Source organism: Myotis davidii, unplaced genomic scaffold, assembly GCF_000327345.1.
Source record: "Myotis davidii unplaced genomic scaffold, ASM32734v1 scaffold6, whole genome shotgun sequence".
Taxonomy (NCBI): Eukaryota; Metazoa; Chordata; class Mammalia; order Chiroptera; family Vespertilionidae; genus Myotis; species Myotis davidii.
Window position 1 is genome coordinate 13,072,260 of NW_006383011.1, and position 18,806 is coordinate 13,091,065.

At 36.3% G+C, this 18,806-nt stretch overlaps 1 protein-coding gene across 1 annotated transcript in view; it reads left to right on the forward strand.

Moving 5' to 3' along the window:
• Positions 1-18,806, forward strand: part of NRXN1 (neurexin 1) — an 889,774-nt gene that overhangs the window by 606,960 nt on the left and 264,008 nt on the right. Inside the window, exon 16 of the mRNA XM_015557923.1 lies at positions 9,635-9,816. Within this exon, the coding sequence (XP_015413409.1) occupies positions 9,635-9,816 (182 nt within the window). The remainder of the gene's footprint in view (positions 1-9,634; positions 9,817-18,806) is intronic.

Below are 18,806 nucleotides of genomic sequence, written 5' to 3' on the forward strand. Positions count from 1 at the left end.
TCATTTTTCTAAGCTCATCTGGCTTTCAATCTTTCAAATAACTTCTAAACTAATTTCACACTGGATTTCTTTCCCTTATTAAGTTAGAAGAAATATAAATCTTCCCTCTAAAATGACCAAAATTCCTTGTCTTTTGACTCATCTCTTCTATCACAACAACTGTATATACTTCTTTTTACACATGTAATTATCAGAATATATTAGAAAAACATATGTTAACATCTGTTCTGTTTTATTTTTTTTTGTCTCTTCGTATCACTAGTATCCCTCTTAGATTTCAAACTTATGAAAAGAATTAGCTCACACACTAATTTGAGTCAGTTTAAATAAGATGGGAAAGGCACATTTTATCTCAAGGCTATTTACCTACATGATTTTAGGGCTGGAAACTATTTCATAAGAATTTCAGTGACTTCTACATTGATCCACCCTGATAAATGAATAGATAACTGGATGAATGAGTACTTGGTCTACTGGGTGAACTGATCTCAGATTTGACTGTTCTATTTAGGCTTTTTTTTTTAATCTGAATTTTTAAGTACCTTCATTTTAAAGGCTTAATTATGGTTTGTTTACAATGAGCTATCTTATAAGCAAATTTCTTATATGTAGAAAAATATGTAAGTCTTCCACCTACCTCCAAATGCTCTCTGGTTCTCATAGCCAAGCAAAATCTCCAGTTACACTTCATTTCAAGAGCTAGGGATTTTTCAAGCTACCTGTGTTTCACAGAAGCCCACCATCAACAATCTTATTCAAATCCTAAATTGTTTTTTCATGATTAATACATTCCCTTTGAAAATTGTTCTGAAATAATTTTAGATTTATAAAAAAAAGTATAGAAGTAAAACACAGGTTTTCCTTATCCTTTCAGCTACCTCCCCCAAAGTTCACATCTTACGTAACTATAGTCCAGTAATTGAAACAGGGAAATCAACATTGACGTAATGATATTAACTAAGCTAAAGACCTTATTTAAAAAAATTACCAGTTGTCCCAATTATGGTCTTTTCCGAGATCTCACATTGCCTCTAGTTGTCATGTGTCCTTGATCCCCTCCAGTTTGGGAGTTTTTCACTCTTCTGATGTCTCTCATCTTGACTCATTTGAGGAACGCCGCCAGTTATTTTGTAGAATGTCTGCAATTTGAGTTTCTTGGATGCGTTCTTAGGATTAGACTGAGGCTCTGCATTTTTGGCAAAAACAGTACAGAACCGATGTTGTGCCCTTCTCAGCACATCATGTTTGGAGGATCTGAATTAGATATATTCCATTTCTGGTGGTGGCAGTTTTGATCACCTGGGTACAGTGCTGCCTCATCGGTTTTTCTGAAGATTATACATTCTTAAAACCTAAGGACTAGCAGGCTACATCCTGCTTTTCCCTATAAAATAGGGAGATCTTTCGGATAGTCTCTTCAAATAAATTATAAGAACAGGTACCTACTCTCTTATGTTCACCATTACCTGGTTGAAGAGCCTTATGACTCATCACAGCTATTCCTTGCTCTGACATAATGAAATAGAGAATGGTATTCATTATCAGAGTGTTCTAGGCCAGTGGTTGGCAAACTGCGGCTCCTTGAGTGTGGCTCTTCCACAAAATACCACATGTGGGTGTGCACATACAGTGCGAATGAAAATCAATTCCCTCATCTGAACTTGTTGTATTTGGTGAATTTCTCTAGATTTCTTATACAACTACAGACATTCGTTCCGTTTTGTTAACGGATGTAAGCATGAAATTTGTTATACGCATCTGAGAATCGGGAGCCTTATGTTATTCATTATTGTATCAATAATCCCGACATAGTTCAAGGAATATATTATGTCCTTGTTCATGATTGATAACTGAATAAAAGCACATGAGTTTCATGAAGATACCAAAAATGAAATCTACTCTCTTCAGTTGACATACTTTTAAGATAGAAATTTCAATAAAAGACATCTCTGATATATAATAGTTCATAAGTTAAAAATAAGTTCTGTAGATACAGAGGAATGAGAGTGGGATGCAGGACTGAAAAAGAAAACTAGGCATGCTTCAGAGAAGCATAAACCAGCAAGAGCAAAAGTTACTTCGGGAGGAAAAGTTGTATTCCACTCGTGAATGCCTAGGTGATAAGAGTTGGAGCTCAATTTGATGCTACTTCTAAGTCAGAAGCTAATATTCTATCCAGTTCCGGTCCAAAATAACTAGCAAATAGTTTTAGCTGGGTCTGGGGTGGGGAGAAAATGACTTAAATATAGCAGACAGGCCGGAAGATGTTAAATGAGAGGAACTCTGAGGTGTAGAATAGAGGGATTATAGTATTAATAACAAAGATTTGTCTTCTGCACGCCTGTTCCCCAAATCTGAGGTCTCAGAATGAGCCAAACGCTTGGATGGCTTTGGAGGCAGATGCCTACAATAAGGCTTTGCAAAGGCCTCACACCTTGTAAAGATTCAGGCGTGACTCGGAAAATGTCAGAATGTGAATGAATCATTTCTGCTAAGTGTCATTCCAGAAGCTTTGAGCCTCCCCACATCACACGGGCTGGGTACTATTTGTGGAACCCCTAAATACATGCCTAAGACATGGACAAGGTTGGTCAGCCATGACTCCACTCCGATTCTAAAGAATTATTACAGTTATTAGAAAGGAGCATGCTTGGTTTCAAAATAATTGATACTTTTTTCCACAGAGCATGTTCTTTCCATAAATGTCAAAATATGAAAATGTCAAATATCAAAATGAAAAATATACAGGATGCATTTATAAATATATTATTCTTTCCTAGATCACAAGAATATATGATTTTTTTTATTATAGGACATATAGACTAGAAAAATATGGAATGTTTAATAGAAAAAGATTTTTATTAGAGAAAAGTTTTGGGCCAATAGGCAAAGGGAAAATGTTCTTATTTTCTCATGGAAGTACATAATTACTATTGAAATTACGTTTGAGAGGAATGGTTGTTAACCTCATAGGAATCATGATAGCTTTTTGCAGTTCCATTTTCTTGATAGTTTTATTTTAATTAAAATTTCTCATTGAATAAGCACACACCGCGTTTTTATTTTAAAATGGCATCTTGGCTGGAGGAGAGCTGGATCTTGTATAGTAGTGGGGAGACGCTCTCTGCTTTCAGGCCTCCATGTTTGCTGAGGAGTCTGAGTGGTTCAGCCTCCTTTGATCCCGTTGGAAGTTTGGCAGACGTTAATTGTTAGAGCCTCACGAGACCCCATGGACCCTGAGAGTCTGGCAATATTTTGGATTTGCATGGGTTTCGAGAGTTTTTAGTGAAAGAACTTGAACCGAGTTCACGATTCGTGTTTAATAGAATAGCAAGTGTGCACTGACTCTTCACAGTGTCCCTCCTAGGAGATTCCAATGCAGGAAAACTGGGTGCTCCCATAGTTGGCATTTCCTGTTTTTCTCAGTTTGCATTTAATTTTGTAAATGGTCCACAAACTTTAAAAAAAAAAATAATTCATGCCAAAACCGGTTTGGCTCAGTGGATAGAGCATCGGCTTGCGGACTGAAAGGTCCCAGGTTCGATTCCGGTCAAGGGCATGTACCTGGGTTGCGGGCACATCCCCAGTAGGAGATTCTTAATTCCTAGGAGTCTAGGGTTCTGATGGAGCATGCGACTTGCCATTTATGAAAAACCTCCCATCGTCCCTGCTATCTTGAATGTCATTGTGAGCCTACTTGATTAGGCTTTCATTATTTGGAAAACATCTCAACTCTTCCCGAGTTTACTTTCTTTGGTCTGATTCAGGTTACAGGTTTATTTCTAAGCCATTTCAGCGGCATGCAATGTTTCTTGCCCTGCTTGTCCTGTTAAGGACCTACCTGCTCTCTTTCACTAGGTCCAGGGGTGAAAACCCTGTCTCATTTTCCATTCCCTGCAGCTAGTTGTAATGCATTTGTCCATTCTCATAAGCCTGCATCTTCCAGGAGGAGTCTTAAATTATGATATACGTTTGGTCTTTATTTTCATTTTCTAATATTTCTGCATCTTTAGAAGCTCTGTAACCATGGAGGGCTATCTCTTCTCAATCTTGGTAATTGTTGTCAATTACTTTCTAAAATTAGAGGTGGTTCCATATTATAGGTAGGAACTCCTATTACTCTGAGTCCATTCCTCTCTCCTCTTAAGATGTCCACATTTCCTGAGCTTTTAAAGCTCCTGTCTGAAATTTTAACATTAGGAAGCTATTGTGCTAAGTTTCATGAAAGAATTCTTTGTGGTCTCACAAAAAAAATATACAGAAACAGAGAAAGACAATTAACTGTATTGAGTTGTTATTTTAGTGTACATGTAGGGTTAAGATTTGTTCTTATTTTTTTTTTAAGTTTCACCACTTTAAAAAATTTTCCATAGTCTAAAACTTATTTTTCATATAAGGTGACCTTATTGTTCTTGCTTTATATGAACTTTACTGGAAAGAGTACTTCCATAGGTAAAAGTTGTTTAGCAAAATTTACATTTAAGAGCAGCCTGTTGACATGGTTGTTGAAAGAATAATAGCTCCCCTTATTTGAGTATTACTTTTAATTTCCATCTGACTATCTGGCAAATTTTCACTGGAAAAAGTGTTATATAGCCCTGTTACACTTACTAGAATCATAATGGCCTAAATGTTTCATGTTGGCTACACAATGACTTTTTGAAGAATTATAGGATTTCAGAAAAGAATCTTTTATTAATTTAGTTATGTTAAGAATTAGAAGCTAATCTATTCAGAAGTTAATTATCTTATTGTTCATGTAGCAAGGATCCAGAGCCACCAATAATCAAGCCATACCTGTGCATGCTTATTGGTTTTCTTTTTCAGAAATGTTCAATTCATTTGGGGGAATATACTAGCTTTTTCAGGAACACGTGAGGCAGAAGTGAGCACATTTAGGGACGAAATGGTTGGCAAGAAAGAGAAGAAGGGAAGAGAGTCCCCTATGTAAATATATGTTAAATAAAGTCTAAAGATATATCTTCTTCTAAAATCACAAGCAGTTCAGACATTAGAAATAAGACCCCATGTGTAAATTGTACAAACACTTTTTGCAGTGTAAAGTGCATGGATACTGCTAAATTTGCATCTGATGGAGCCAGCTTTGTTAATCAATTTGGAGTGATGAGTGTAGACTTGCTGCACTACTTAAATGTGGAGATTGCTGAAAACCACTTTGGATTTGAGTCACCCATACATTCAGTGATGTGAGGGATGTCAAGGTTAATCCGCAATAAATCCATTAGTAGTCATGGCACTGAAGTGTCAGTGCTTGCATATAGAAGCAGGCATAATAATGACGGCGATACATTCCGTCATGTCGATAAAATGCTTGCAACTGATTAAGATGCACTGTTGCTGCACATTGAATTCACTTATATTATAACATAAAAGATGTTCCTATAAAAATAAAAATTTAAAAATAAAGCTAGATTGCAGTTTATCTTGTATAGGCTTACTTCTTTATTTAATAGTCACAGTCAGTTTTTTGCATCAAGCTATAATTCTTCCCATCCTAGATGCTTTATGGTGATGAACTAATACTATTTTTCTCATGAAAGCTCCCATTTGATGCAATTTAATATCCTCCCCATTGTCAATTATTAGTGGATGTAAGTAATGGATGATATAATGGGTTTTTATGGAAAAAAGTGCTAATCCAAGGAATGAAATACTGAAAAGACTAATAAAAATGGGGGTCTAATAAAGTCATTTCTTAAAAGGCATTTGGTTTGAACATAACTTAGAAATAAGTTAAACTTTCCTGAAGGTTCTTATAGCAAGATCCAGCAACAATGTTGCAATATTAGTCATTTTATTTTTTCACCACAGACATACATACAAACACTTCATCTGTTTTCTGTAAAATGTATTGGGCACTTACTATATGCCAGAAGTGGGACTAAAGTGTTACTGTGCAGTATGCCATTTAATCCTGATAGAAGTTTCATAAGATAATAGTGTTATTATGCTCGATTTTTTTTTTCAGGTAGGAAACAGAAGACTTAGAATAAATAGTTTTGTCAAGATCATGTAGCTGGTAAATGATACAGTTGGAATTTGAGCTCAGTTGTGCCTGAGTCCAGAGTTTACAATCTTAATGTCTTAATGATGCTGCTTCAGTAAGAACATCATTACCCTTGGTTCAGAAAGATGGAATTTAAAGGACATAGATTTGGAAATGTTAGTCATCTGACCCACTATATTTTATTGTTGGAATATGCTCATATTCTCAAGGTTACCAAAATGCAGAGTATATGGCAATTTCTTATCTTGATGGAATGAGGGCTTTAAGAACACAGAGATTTTTGTAGACTGATGCAAAGTGACTTTTTTTTTTTTTTTAAAAAGGAAACTAAGATGCTTACAAGAGGTCGGTAGGAGAGAACTGTGTCATGGCTGGACATCTAATTCCTTTGCTTATTATGGAACTGTGCCGATGAGTACAATTCATGTATTGTTGTGCATACAGAAGAAAAAGGAAGAGAGATTGCCTTTCAGATTTATCGGGAGAAAGAGGACACTAGACATAATTGTATTGTTTGACCCAGGGTATCAAAACTGCTTTTGCTTTGGATGAAACGTAAAGAATTGGAAAGTCATTGTAAGGAGGACAGAGTAGCTAATAGCATGCTAGTGGCCAAGCTGTAACACTTATTGGGAAAGGTTGAAATCAAATCTTGAGTAATGATATTTGTATTGTGACATTTATCTTGCTGAAAATATAAGACTTTAAATTATTATCCTCAAGTCCTGTAACCGGGCAATGGGGAACTTTCATAGTTCCATAAGTTTGGGAAGTGTACCCTAAACCAAATGTTGACCTACATATATTAAATGTCCTGTCATTTCACATTTATATGTGACTTTTTTTTTTCTTTTCTGAAAGCATTGTGGGGTGAAAGGACAGTATATGATCATGAAGTGCAAATGTCACTTTATGGATATGAGACATTAGAATATGATAACAGTTGGCCTTGATAAATTCAGACTGACATATCCAATTAACTTTTTTTTGACCGTCTTGTTATCATAACAGAAACATTTCTGTAATTAAAAAAAAAGTCCCACACGGGAGTCAGAGCCTGGATACTAGGTTTCCTACAGGTCTGCGAGGTAACCAAGTTTGCAACATGAGATAACAAGCCAATCCTTATGGCTAAATTTCCTCAAATGCAACAGGGGAGCAATGCTGGCCTTACTTTCCATGCAGAAGTAGAAAATAAAAGAAAATTGCCGTAAGATAATGTTGTAAGATAATGTAAGGTATTTTCTGCTTTGCAACACTGCCTTCCTTGCATGTGTCTGAGAAACACCTGGATTCTCATACGGTTTATATTGTCAAGTAGCATCTCTGGTTTTGAATGTTTTTCTTACTTCACATGCAATGCGTCGTCATTAGAGAACAAAGTTAACTAAAAGGGAGAAAATAAAATTAGGTACCAGCATTCAGAGGTCACCACATCTCCACATCTGCGTTTTAAAGAAATCTTCACTTTTGAGTGTTCTTGTCCTATTTTTATCGATGTAGGCGTTACTGAAGCATGGAACACTTAATCACCTACAAAAATTACCAAGCAGGAACATACTGATCACATAGTGCTTCCTTGTTAATATCCAGACGAGCAGTCTTCTAATGGTCCCGAAGGCTCTGGCGTTCCTGGCACACAGATCTGTATGTTCTGAACTTTCTTCGCTTGCACAGGGGCTCGTGCCTTTAAATATAACCTACCTATTCTCACATGAGAGAGAGAAACTACGTTTATTTATTAGTATCCAAAAAATGCAATGGAGACATGCACAGCTTCTCTACTGTTGCATTTTCCACAAATTTCTGTTCTGTCACTTTTACATTCAATATGGTCCTGGCACGCTTCTTGGGTCAGGACCATGTACCAAGGCATTTTAAAGCAGTCAGGCACGGCCGGCAGAGTGCACAGTGCTTCAAGTTTCCCAAGGGTCCAGTGGTCGGCAAACTGCGGCTCGGCAAACCGCGGCTCGCGAGCCACATGCGGCCCTTTGGCCCCTTGACTGTGGCTCTTCCACAAAATACCGGCTCTTCCACAAAACGCTGACTTCTGCGCATGGGCCACGAAGTTTCAATCGCACTGTATGCACACCCGCACGTGGTATTTTGTGGAAGAGCCACACTCAAGGGGCCAAAGAGCCGCACGTGGCTCGCGAGCTGCAGTTTGCCGACCACTGGACCATGGAAATGACTTAGACATAATGCAGAGAAAAGCTGGCTCCACAATACACTAAAGGGAAAAAATTGATATTTTTAACTATTTAATTAAATATACATGAGTGTGATATTGTCAACTTCATTTAATTGGTAAATTTGGTAATCATAGAAATTTGATAGGCAGATATCTTGAAAACATACCGAGGAACATACAACTTTTACACAGAAGGCTTTCTCTTGGTAGAAGCTATTTTTCCATAGACACAAGATGTTTCGTGGCCTAAATTTTAATATTCACTCTTACTGCTCTCCTAATCATGTTCAGCACATAGTAGGTGCACATTAAATATGTAGTGGCATTTTTTGTTGTTGGAAGGCTACACATCCCTCTATAAATTGTACCCCACATTCTGTTCCTGTGGTAACAATAAATACTTCTGTGTGTTGAGGAAGATCTTCTTTGCATTGTATATATCTTTGCACATCTCTTCCAAATATCCTGACTGAAACAATTGATTTTATTGCACCCAGTGAGATAAATTCCAGGGGAGCAAAGACAAAAAAAGACTTAAATGCCTTGGATGCTTAGTATACCTGTTAGAAAAAAACAAAACAAAGCAAAAACCACACACCTGTTTTTAAAGTAAGATGGATAATTTACTGACATAACTACCAGAAAGTAAAGTCTGAACATTCACCGCATGTGGCTATGACATTATTCTTAGTGCTGCAAGACTAGTATTCACTTTGTGGGGGAAAAAGAATGGGTCTTTCCATGATGCTGGGTAGTGTGACAGCTACTAGATGTTGCTTGTTAAATAAGACTTGACTTCTATGGATAGGATCTAATATCTGTATTTTCTTGACATGACCACTGGGGCTTATGGCTGTTCATCATTAGTTATCATCTGTCATATGTGAACAGACATGTTCCCCGTAAAAGTTGATTCGCAGCGTATTTGTCGCGATTTGCTTCACTGTGCTGCATGGCCCGGTCACATCTGCATGCAGCCCTTGTTTCAAGACCAAGTTGATATATGTTTCTGTTCCTTTCACAAGCGTCCAAAGTCAATGTTTCCTACTACACTATTTCTTAAAAACTGTCAGAAAGAAATAAAACCCCATTACATTCTATGCTTGTCCAACTCCTTTGAAAAAGCAATAATCTCCCGTTTGTTCTGAAACACCTGCTGGGAGATTTAATGAGTGTATTAAAAACTGAGCTGCCATGATATTTCTTTTAAAAAAATACAACAAATCTTTTACTTGAGAATGTGTGATTGAAATCTGCTATTTGCTTATTTGCTTTGCCAAAGTTTTTGTTTGTTTGTTTTTAATGTGGCCATAATATAAATTTAATACTTTACTGATATGTCAACCTAACAGATATGGGAAAAGGTATATCTCACATATTTGGACTAATTGTCTTTTTGTTTGTTTGTTTTCCAGCTGGGACAACGTATATCTTTAGCAAAGGCGGTGGACAAATCACATATAAGTGGCCTCCTAATGACCGGCCAAGTACGCGAGCAGACAGACTGGCCATAGGGTTTAGCACTGTTCAGAAAGAAGCTGTATTGGTGCGTGTGGACAGTTCTTCTGGCCTGGGGGACTACCTAGAGCTGCATATAGTAAGTACTTTAAAAATAAGATTCAGCTTTGCATTTCACTGTTAGGGTTTTATTTGTTTGGTAAGTTACTTATAATTAGTTTGTTGGTTTTGTTTCTCTCCCCAGCAACCAGAACTTTTGGTACAGAAAATATAAATACATTCAAGAGTAATAAAATCTTATACCTATTACTATTATAATTGATAAGAAATGTTCTTCATCATAGAAAATATTGTGCTTTTGTTTTAAGTGTGAATTCCTCTCAGTTACCTGTCTACAAAGGTTTATTTTCGGTGTGTTTTAGTGCCTTTAGGCAGCCCTGTAGATGTCATTTCTTCTGGCTGGAAGCTGGGGGTTATAATACCGGTGACATCAAAAGAGATGGATCCAGTGTCCTTATGTATTTCCCAACCCGGATAGGGAATGGTCTGAACTTACATGCCATGGATGGGAGAAAAGGAAACTTTATAGATATTCGGGGCAGTGAAAGAAAATGGCAAAAACATTGTTTCTGTGCTGTCTTACACTTATTTTTAATACATGAGTGTCGTGAAAACAGAATGCCTTTTACATCCTGGGACCTTTCCTTTTCTCCAATCTCTAAGCCTCCCACAAGAATTTAGTCAGCACATAGTACATAGCAAATAATAGTTTATAAATGAAAAGCGTTCTTTATCTTTTAACGTTGCCATCACAGAGTAGAGCTGGGGAACTCTTCCCTACCTCTCTGCATTGTTACCTATTTGTACGGTTGCAATTTTGCATGTCCTCATTTCCTTGCAATATTTGCAAAGAAGCACAGGCAGGCTTTCATTGTTTAGAGATGTTAATGTTTGACTGATATGTCCAAATAAGAGCCATGCCCTAACTGGTTTGGCTCAGTGGATAGAGCGTTGGGCTTTGGCCTGAAAGGTCCCAGGTTCGATTCCGGTCATTAGCCTGTACCTTGATTGTGGACACATCCCCAGTAGGAGGTGTGCAGGAGGCAGCTGATGGATGTTTCTCTCTAATCGATGTTTCTAACTATATTCCTCTCCCTTCCTCTCTGTAAAATATCAATAAAATATATTTTAAAAAAATAAGAACCATGTCACGTATTTATAAACTGTCAAGGGTTCTTATCATTATATTTCTTGGTCTAACGTATCTTCTGGGAGGTTCCAGAAGCATATAAATCTCTTCATGCCCCTTTTAATCCTTGAGGTATAGTTTATCTCTTCTGCCTCATGCGATCATGTAAGTTGGTTTTGTTTTTGTCTATCCCTATAAGTTCTCCCTTTACCATTACCTGTGCCTCAAAGGATATTTGATTAGGTCAACATGTTCTTCCCCTTAGGCACTCATCTTAAAATGTTAGGAAAATCACCAAACACGAAAATATGTTATCACAGACTTCTTCAGAACCTTAACCCCTTCCCCGGCAGAAACGTGTATACTCGTTTTCACAAAATGTTCTTTTTCAGTCGTCGACGAGTATACTAAGAAAATATGGTAAAAAAATATGGTTTATAGGAAGACGAGTTACAAACTGTTTTCATAACCAGCATCAAAAATACTATATAGAACCAAAATAAAAAAATTAGTCTGAAAAAGAAACGTTTTTAACAAAAAAATTGTTGGGGAAGGGGTTAATTTTCAACATTTTATTCATTTATTTTCATTAATTTTTATTTATTAATTGCAGTTGACATTCAATATTTTATTAGTTTTAGGTATACATCATAGTGATTAGCCATTTATGTAACTTATCAGATGATCACCCCCAATAAGTGTTGTACCCACCTGACACCAGATATAGTTATTACAATATGGACTATATTTCCTATTGTGTAATTTACATCCTTGTGACTCTTTTGTAACTGCCAGTTTGTACTTCTTAATCGCTTCACCTTTTTCAGTCCTCACCCTCTTCTGCCCTCCCATCTGGCAACTGTCAGTTTGTTCTCAGTATCTAGGAGTTTGTTTATTTTCTTAATCTTAGTTTTCTATTATACTTATAGAATTTCAAATACACTGAGTAGGGAGTTTACACTGACCACCAGGAGCTGAATTCATTGTTAATGTTGGAAAGAAAACAAAACACTTCAGCATGACCATTATTGAACTGTTTTAAATTTACGGTTGTAAATTTTTCATTCAAAATGCAGTTGTCAAAAATGGGACTCTGGGGCCCTAGCCAGTTTGGCTCAATGGATAGAGCGTTGGCCTTCAGACTCAGGGGTCCCAGGTTTGATTCCCGTCAAGGGCATGTACCTTGGTTGCGGGCACATCCCCAGTAGGGGGTGTGTAGGAGGCAGCTGATCAATGTTTCTAATTCTCTATTCCTCTCCCTTCCTTTCTGTAAAAAATCAATAACATATATATTTTTTAAAAATGGGACTCTGGGAAAGTAATTTCAGCTGCCTTTCAGCAAATACCTAACAATCAAAACTGAAAGCATCTGGATTTTTATGGTGTCATAAATAAATGACCAGTTGAGATAAACTAAACTAGTGCAGTAAGGATGCTTGCTGTTTAGCATAATCTCAACTTCCTAAATGTATTTGCTCCATTCTGATTTAAGAGCCCTGCTACTTCAAAAAAAATAAATAAAAGTGGAAACAAGAGCTTTTGCTCCTGGAAGAAATTGCTTATTGATCTAGAACCAATTACACATTTACCCTGCAAAAAGGTTCTACAGTGATCACTCTCAAGTCGTAAGGGGCCATGTTATTAAATTACACACCCACTGTTGTGTGTTTTATGGTCAAAGAGTTTTAGTCTACAAGAATGGGTTTTTCTTTCCATTTCTGGTCAAATGCGGGCTTACAATCGTCATGCATAATGGATTGAGTTTCTAGATGTTCAGGCCAGCCCCAGGACCTCCCACAGCTCCTCTGCTGGCCTCCTTTCTGAACCTCCTCTCATGGTCTTGCCTAGCCAGTCACTTTGAACTCAGTGTCTGCCTCTAGATACCCTTCCTCTTGGATTTGCTATCTTCAAACTCTCCCTTGATCTGAGAGCCTGTCCTTGACTAGCAAGTGGAAAATGGACATTGGTTCCCTGGGGCTTACCAAACGTCCTGATTAGTTAGCCCTGTTCACTCCTGCACCAACTACTCATACCCAGTTTTAGTCTAAATCTGGCCAATGAAAACTTTCTGTCTCACTCCTTTTTCTCTCATTGCCTATAAGTTATGACTTAGCACGTTGCTGATATGGAGACAAGTCACTTATTCTACATTTTGAACATACCATGAAAATTAACACAAGGCTGGTGTTTTTCTTTTAACCACAGAAGTTTACCTCTCCTTCCCATAATGTTGGGCACATGGAATGGGAAGAGAAAGAGCAGTTAGATATTTAAAAAGCAAAGAGAGAGAGGTGGAGAGGAGGGAGAGAAAGGGAGAGACTGAGGAAGGGGGCAAGGAAAGATAAAAGAAGGGAAGGAAAGGAAATGAAAGGTATAAGGACCATAATTGATGTTTTCCAGTGACAGAGCAAAAGTATTTTTAATAATGATACTTAGATTTGGGAATATTCAGAGGCTACTTTATGAGGTTATTTAGGTACCTTTCAGTTTATCTTGATTTTCTCCAAATCATTTCTTCTGCTTTTTTCAAGATTGGGAATTTAAAAGGAAAACAGATTTGTAGAAGTATAGACTATTACTGTTGTTTGATTTTGTGTTATGAATATAACTGACTTAAAAATGAAAAAAATCATAGATGATATGCTTTATGTCATTTATCTATAAAAGTTAGAAATTTAAAGTATCTATTAAACTGCTATAAAATTTTTGTAAACCTTCAAGGCCAACCATGTATAAACCATGTACTGATTTTTTATAAAAATTATATTTTCCCCAATAATTAATAGAATTAAACAATAAGATGGAAAGTTGATAGAACACATTATAAGGTACTCCAGTCTTGCCAAAATGTGTAATGCCATTTCATTAACTTTTAAAATTTGATTGGCATATAATGTCAATGAAGATGTGAATATTTGACATTGTTAATGGTCTTATTTTTTCAAAATGATGTTTGATTTTACTGGAAATTATAATCATATTTAAATTTCAATTAACTGTCTTCTAAAAATATGATAACTTGTAATAAAATTATTTTGTTACTCGGGTGGTCTAGTTTATATAGATAGATTTTTTTGGTTATATTAATATTAATATTGCTACTGCTACCCTCAGAGCCATATGATATTACTATTGAAATTTGTAAGGTTTCAGAAGTGGATTATGAAAAGATAAGGGCATGAAGTAAGGAACAATTAATTAGCATAGTGCTTAGGAAGCAAGTGCTCAATAAATATTTTCTGAAATAATAAATGAAGTAATGAATGATATATTCAAAATATTATGGCTTAGGCTCAGTATAGACTCAACTTTTCTATAATCAAAGTGCAGTTACAGATGAAGTTTAATTTCTATATAACTCTGATAAAAGATGATTTCTTGTTTATAATATAAAAAGAGTTAGCAACAGCCACAGATTTCTGAAAGGTTGCATATTTTATTGATATTGTTTTCTGAATCTTTACCTAAGAAATAATTATGGTAGTTGATTATTTAATGCAGGGATGGGGAACAGCAGGTCCCAGGCCATAGAAGGCCTTCGAAATCATATGGTCTGGCCCTGCCAAGACATTAAGGGTGAGTTAATTAAATGTTTGACCAAATATAGCAGGCTAATTTTTAAGTTAATAATTTTTATGTCCCTGGAATGATGTTATAAATATTTAAATAGCCCTGGGCAGAAGAAAGGTTCTCCATCCCTAATTTAAAGAAAGTGTATGGTGAGAAACAATTTTTTGATAAATGATTATCTTGCCTTACTAATCACCTTATTTATTGTAATTCACTTTTATCATAAATTACTCTCTACTCATTTAATGTCCATCCATGTTTTTTAAATAGAAATAAGCTTTCTGATGGTACAGGAAGTAATATATAATAATGATGACTAATAAGAAAAATAATATAATATAGAAATGTGGCTTTTCATTACTTATTTTGGTACATGCTAGAAGGCTGTTTGGTAAGATTTTCTGAGCATGGCCCATATCCTTGTTAGTCCCGGTGGGTACAAAAATAAACCAGCTCACTACTTAGTTCTTATTTCAACTAATATTTGTTGGACAGCCACATGGGATTCTGTTCACTAGGTAGCTTAGATTATGTATAGTAAACATACTTCGTCCCAAAGTGACTAATTTTTCTTGATTTTCCCTCCATCATGGTATCTCCATTTCTTCTCCTTGCAGTTAACTTTCTTATCTGCATAGTATTTGCAAGAACAGGGAAAAATTATAGGTTTTTGAGAGAGAATATAAAGAGATTTGTAATCATAAAGTGTTATATACATTTAAATTAGTAATGTTGAATATTAACACTAAATAAAATAATTTTTGATTTGTAAACCATAAAGTGTTATATACATTTAAATTAGTAATGTTGAGTATTAATCAACACTGAATAAACTAATTTTTAGATTCAATAAAAAATTAAATTCATTTTTCATATTTCCTAAGGTATATTTAGAAATTTTACCAATGTTATTCTAGAGCAAGTATGTCAAAATCATGGCCCATGGGCCACATGCCTTGTTTATTTGGCCCTTGTTAGCCTTTGAGTTTGACATGCTTGCTCTAGAGAAAACATCTCCTATATATCAGTCTGGTAATGCTAATTGGAAGTTACTTACCCCTTCTCTGATTGACAGAAGAAAGCCACTGGAAATATGTGCTCATTCACTGCCAGGAATATTAACATGTTATTGGTTCTGACCAGAGGAAATGTGTGGAGGTTAGAGGAGAGGATAAGTAAAAAAGTGTTTTTTGAAATTCTTTCATCTTGGGAGCATGAAAGAGCATTGCAAATTTGATCAGTAAATTGTTCTACATATTTGCCTTAAGTGCTTCTTCTTTGTACTTTGCCGAGCTGGAAGCCTTATTTTTACAACAAGCTCTTAATTGATTTTGATTTAGAAATACACCTTTTGATCAGCAGGTTTAGTTTAGGCTAGAAGGATAGTGTATTTATAGTAAATATTTCATGTCCCAAAATAACTTATCTATATTGGTGACATGTCAAATATTTCTTACCTCTCTCTGCCTGTCTACATTTTGTGCTATTTATCTTAACTCTGTATTACAATGAAATTTAAAAAAACACACATTTTAAAGTCAGTAATTAGACATGGGTTCACATCTATATCAACAAGATAAACCTAATTATTCCCTCACAGACTTTTCTTGCAGTTAAATTATGTTCTAAAGAAATATTCTCTTTAATTAACAGATTCCCATACTTTAAGAGTTCTACTTTGCCATACAATCTTTAAATTCAATCCTGTAAATAATATGCAATAGGTATTTTTGAGAGCTTGCTCTTTCACTTTTTTATTGTCGACAGTATTACAGATATTTTATATGATTTTGTTTTCCTGTTTCTTACATGAATTACAGAATATGTGACCTCTTTGACTAGAATTTTAAAAGAAAGCTAAAATACATTCTTTCCAACATGTTTTGTAAAATTCTTGTCCAAGTTTTTAACATATGAAGGATACAAGTTCTTTGGAGAAAATGGGAGGAGTGATGGTCACATTTCTATTGGCTGACATGCTATCCAGATGCCTTGATACAGGCTCTATATGACAGAGGGGTAGGGTTATGTGCATCAATACAAACTCCTCATTTACCCTTGGAAGTTAATTATGTTCTCATTTTCAAATTCACCTTTGTTGCAACAATAACTCCAGGAATTTGGTTTCTAGATTTCAAGAATTATTTCCTTCTCTGAAATTCTTTCACTGTGAAATTGAATAAAGAATCAAAACTACTATCTCTACCTGAACCTTCTCAGTTCATGTACTTATTACTTAGGCACTTATCTCCCTGTCTCTATTCTGAATACTTCCCAATCCATTTTATATGCTTATGTCAAATTAAATTGCTAAAATGCTTCTTTGATTCTGTTATTCCTCTGTTAAAACACAGGATGCTTCCCAATCATGTACAGATAAATGCCAATTCTATGCCTAACATTTCATGTCTTTAATATTCTAATCTTAATTTCCCTTTTCAGTCCATTTGCTCATAATTCTATACTTATCTTTCCACTCCAGTGAAATTTGTTAATTCCTTCTAAAAATGAACTTCTTGCCCTTTCACTATTCTAATTCTACCCAAGAGATGTCTTCTCGTTCTCTCTCACTGCTCAGTCATCAATCTCTCTCTTTAAGTATTGGGTGTTCTCATGGCCTGTGGAGCTTAGAGCTTCTTGAGCTAAGAGAAAGAAGTCTAGAACTCAGAATCTTTTGCAAGGAGCTGTTGAAACAATGCCCAGGGCAGTACCTAGGTAGAGAAAATCTTAGATTCTGCTCCAATCTACGATTACTACTCTTCTTGATCCATTGCTTTATGGTGGACCCCAAGCGACTTTACAGAATAGCTTCACATCAATTCTAAGTTATCCAGAGTTGGGTTACAGTACCAAATGTTCTTTGCAATGCTATTAAAACAAAAGACTTTGTTGAATCATTTCTAGCTACTGAATATACAGAAGACATGATTAAGTTCTCCCATTCTCAGAACATATCTGATATGTCCATTCTCATGATCCAGTCAGAGTTTACATGTCTTAGGAAGAAATTATGATCAGCAATGGAAGCATATGCTCACAGGTTATAAAAGATGCTGGCTTTGCAGAAGTTTAAACATAACATGGTTGGATGGAAAAAGAGTAATGAAGACATTGCTTGAGCATTACAAACTGGTTTGGGGAATGCATACTGGAATCATTTGTACACTGATCAGGAAAACTTTTTTTTTTAATTGCACAAAACACCATAAGCCATAAGCAAAAAGCATGAGAGTAGTAGATAAAATATGCAAACAGCATAGCAAACATGTCAGCCAAAGATCAGGAAACAAGATGAAAAGGATACTATGACATTGAAGTACTAGTAGAGCTATTGCTGGGGCACTTTGGACATAGGCAGTTCATTTTAACAAAGGAAGGAAATGACTCGGGTGAACATACAAGGGAACACTCAAGTTAACAATAGGCATAGATAATCCATATTTTAAATCAGGAGCAAAGAACTGGAGATAATTTTCACTGGGCCTGACAAAATTATTGATGAAAACAAACATTTTTCAGAGTTTTGATATGTAATTTGTGTTGTCTTTAGGAGCTTATATTAGGAGTGTGGGGGAGGGACACACTTTCCTCTACCCTCAATTTTCTTCTGGCAGCTCTACTAATAAAATAGACATCAGACAGATTAGCACAAGAAAATAAAATTTAATACATATGTATGGGAACCCCACATGCATGAGTGACTCAGACACCCCACATAAAGAGAGGTTCAGAGATAGAAAGTGGGGGAGGGAGGTCTAGGTATGCAGGACATTCTGAGTTAGGGATGAGCTAAGGTGACTTGAGGGCTTCAGCGGGTCCATTGCAGGATGACAACAAGAGCAGATGTTTAGTAAATGGAAGTTTGTTCTGCCCTGTAGATTGGTCAAAAGGGGTTCTCTCTGCTAATCTCCCACTTGGGGCAAGGCCCCCAATTCAAGTTCTTCCAGGTGGTCAAGGAGGAGAGGTAGAAGTTTCTCTTGAGCCTGCAGCTAAAGCTGCCTTTAGCTCAAAACAATCTCTATACCACAGAGGCTCATCTTGGGGTGACTCATTCTGGATTCCCACAGGAGGCGGTATGCTGCACCTGGGAATTCGTAGGTCAACAAGACAGAGGAGGCCTCTGCCCTCCTGGAGAGGAGCAGGATGAGCTGTTTAACCTCTGCCTACAAAGCTTAGCGCTGGGAGAGCACACAGAGGTTAGGCCTCTGAGGAGACCCTTTCCTGGTGGTCTCTTCCTATCAAGGAAAACACTTCCTCCTGAACCTACTCCTCAGAGCCTTCCTGCCCAACAGGGAGTGGCCATACAAGATTGACAGGCCAGAAAAGCTCTTGGTAAAAGATCAAAACACAATCATTAGGCCTTTTTGTCT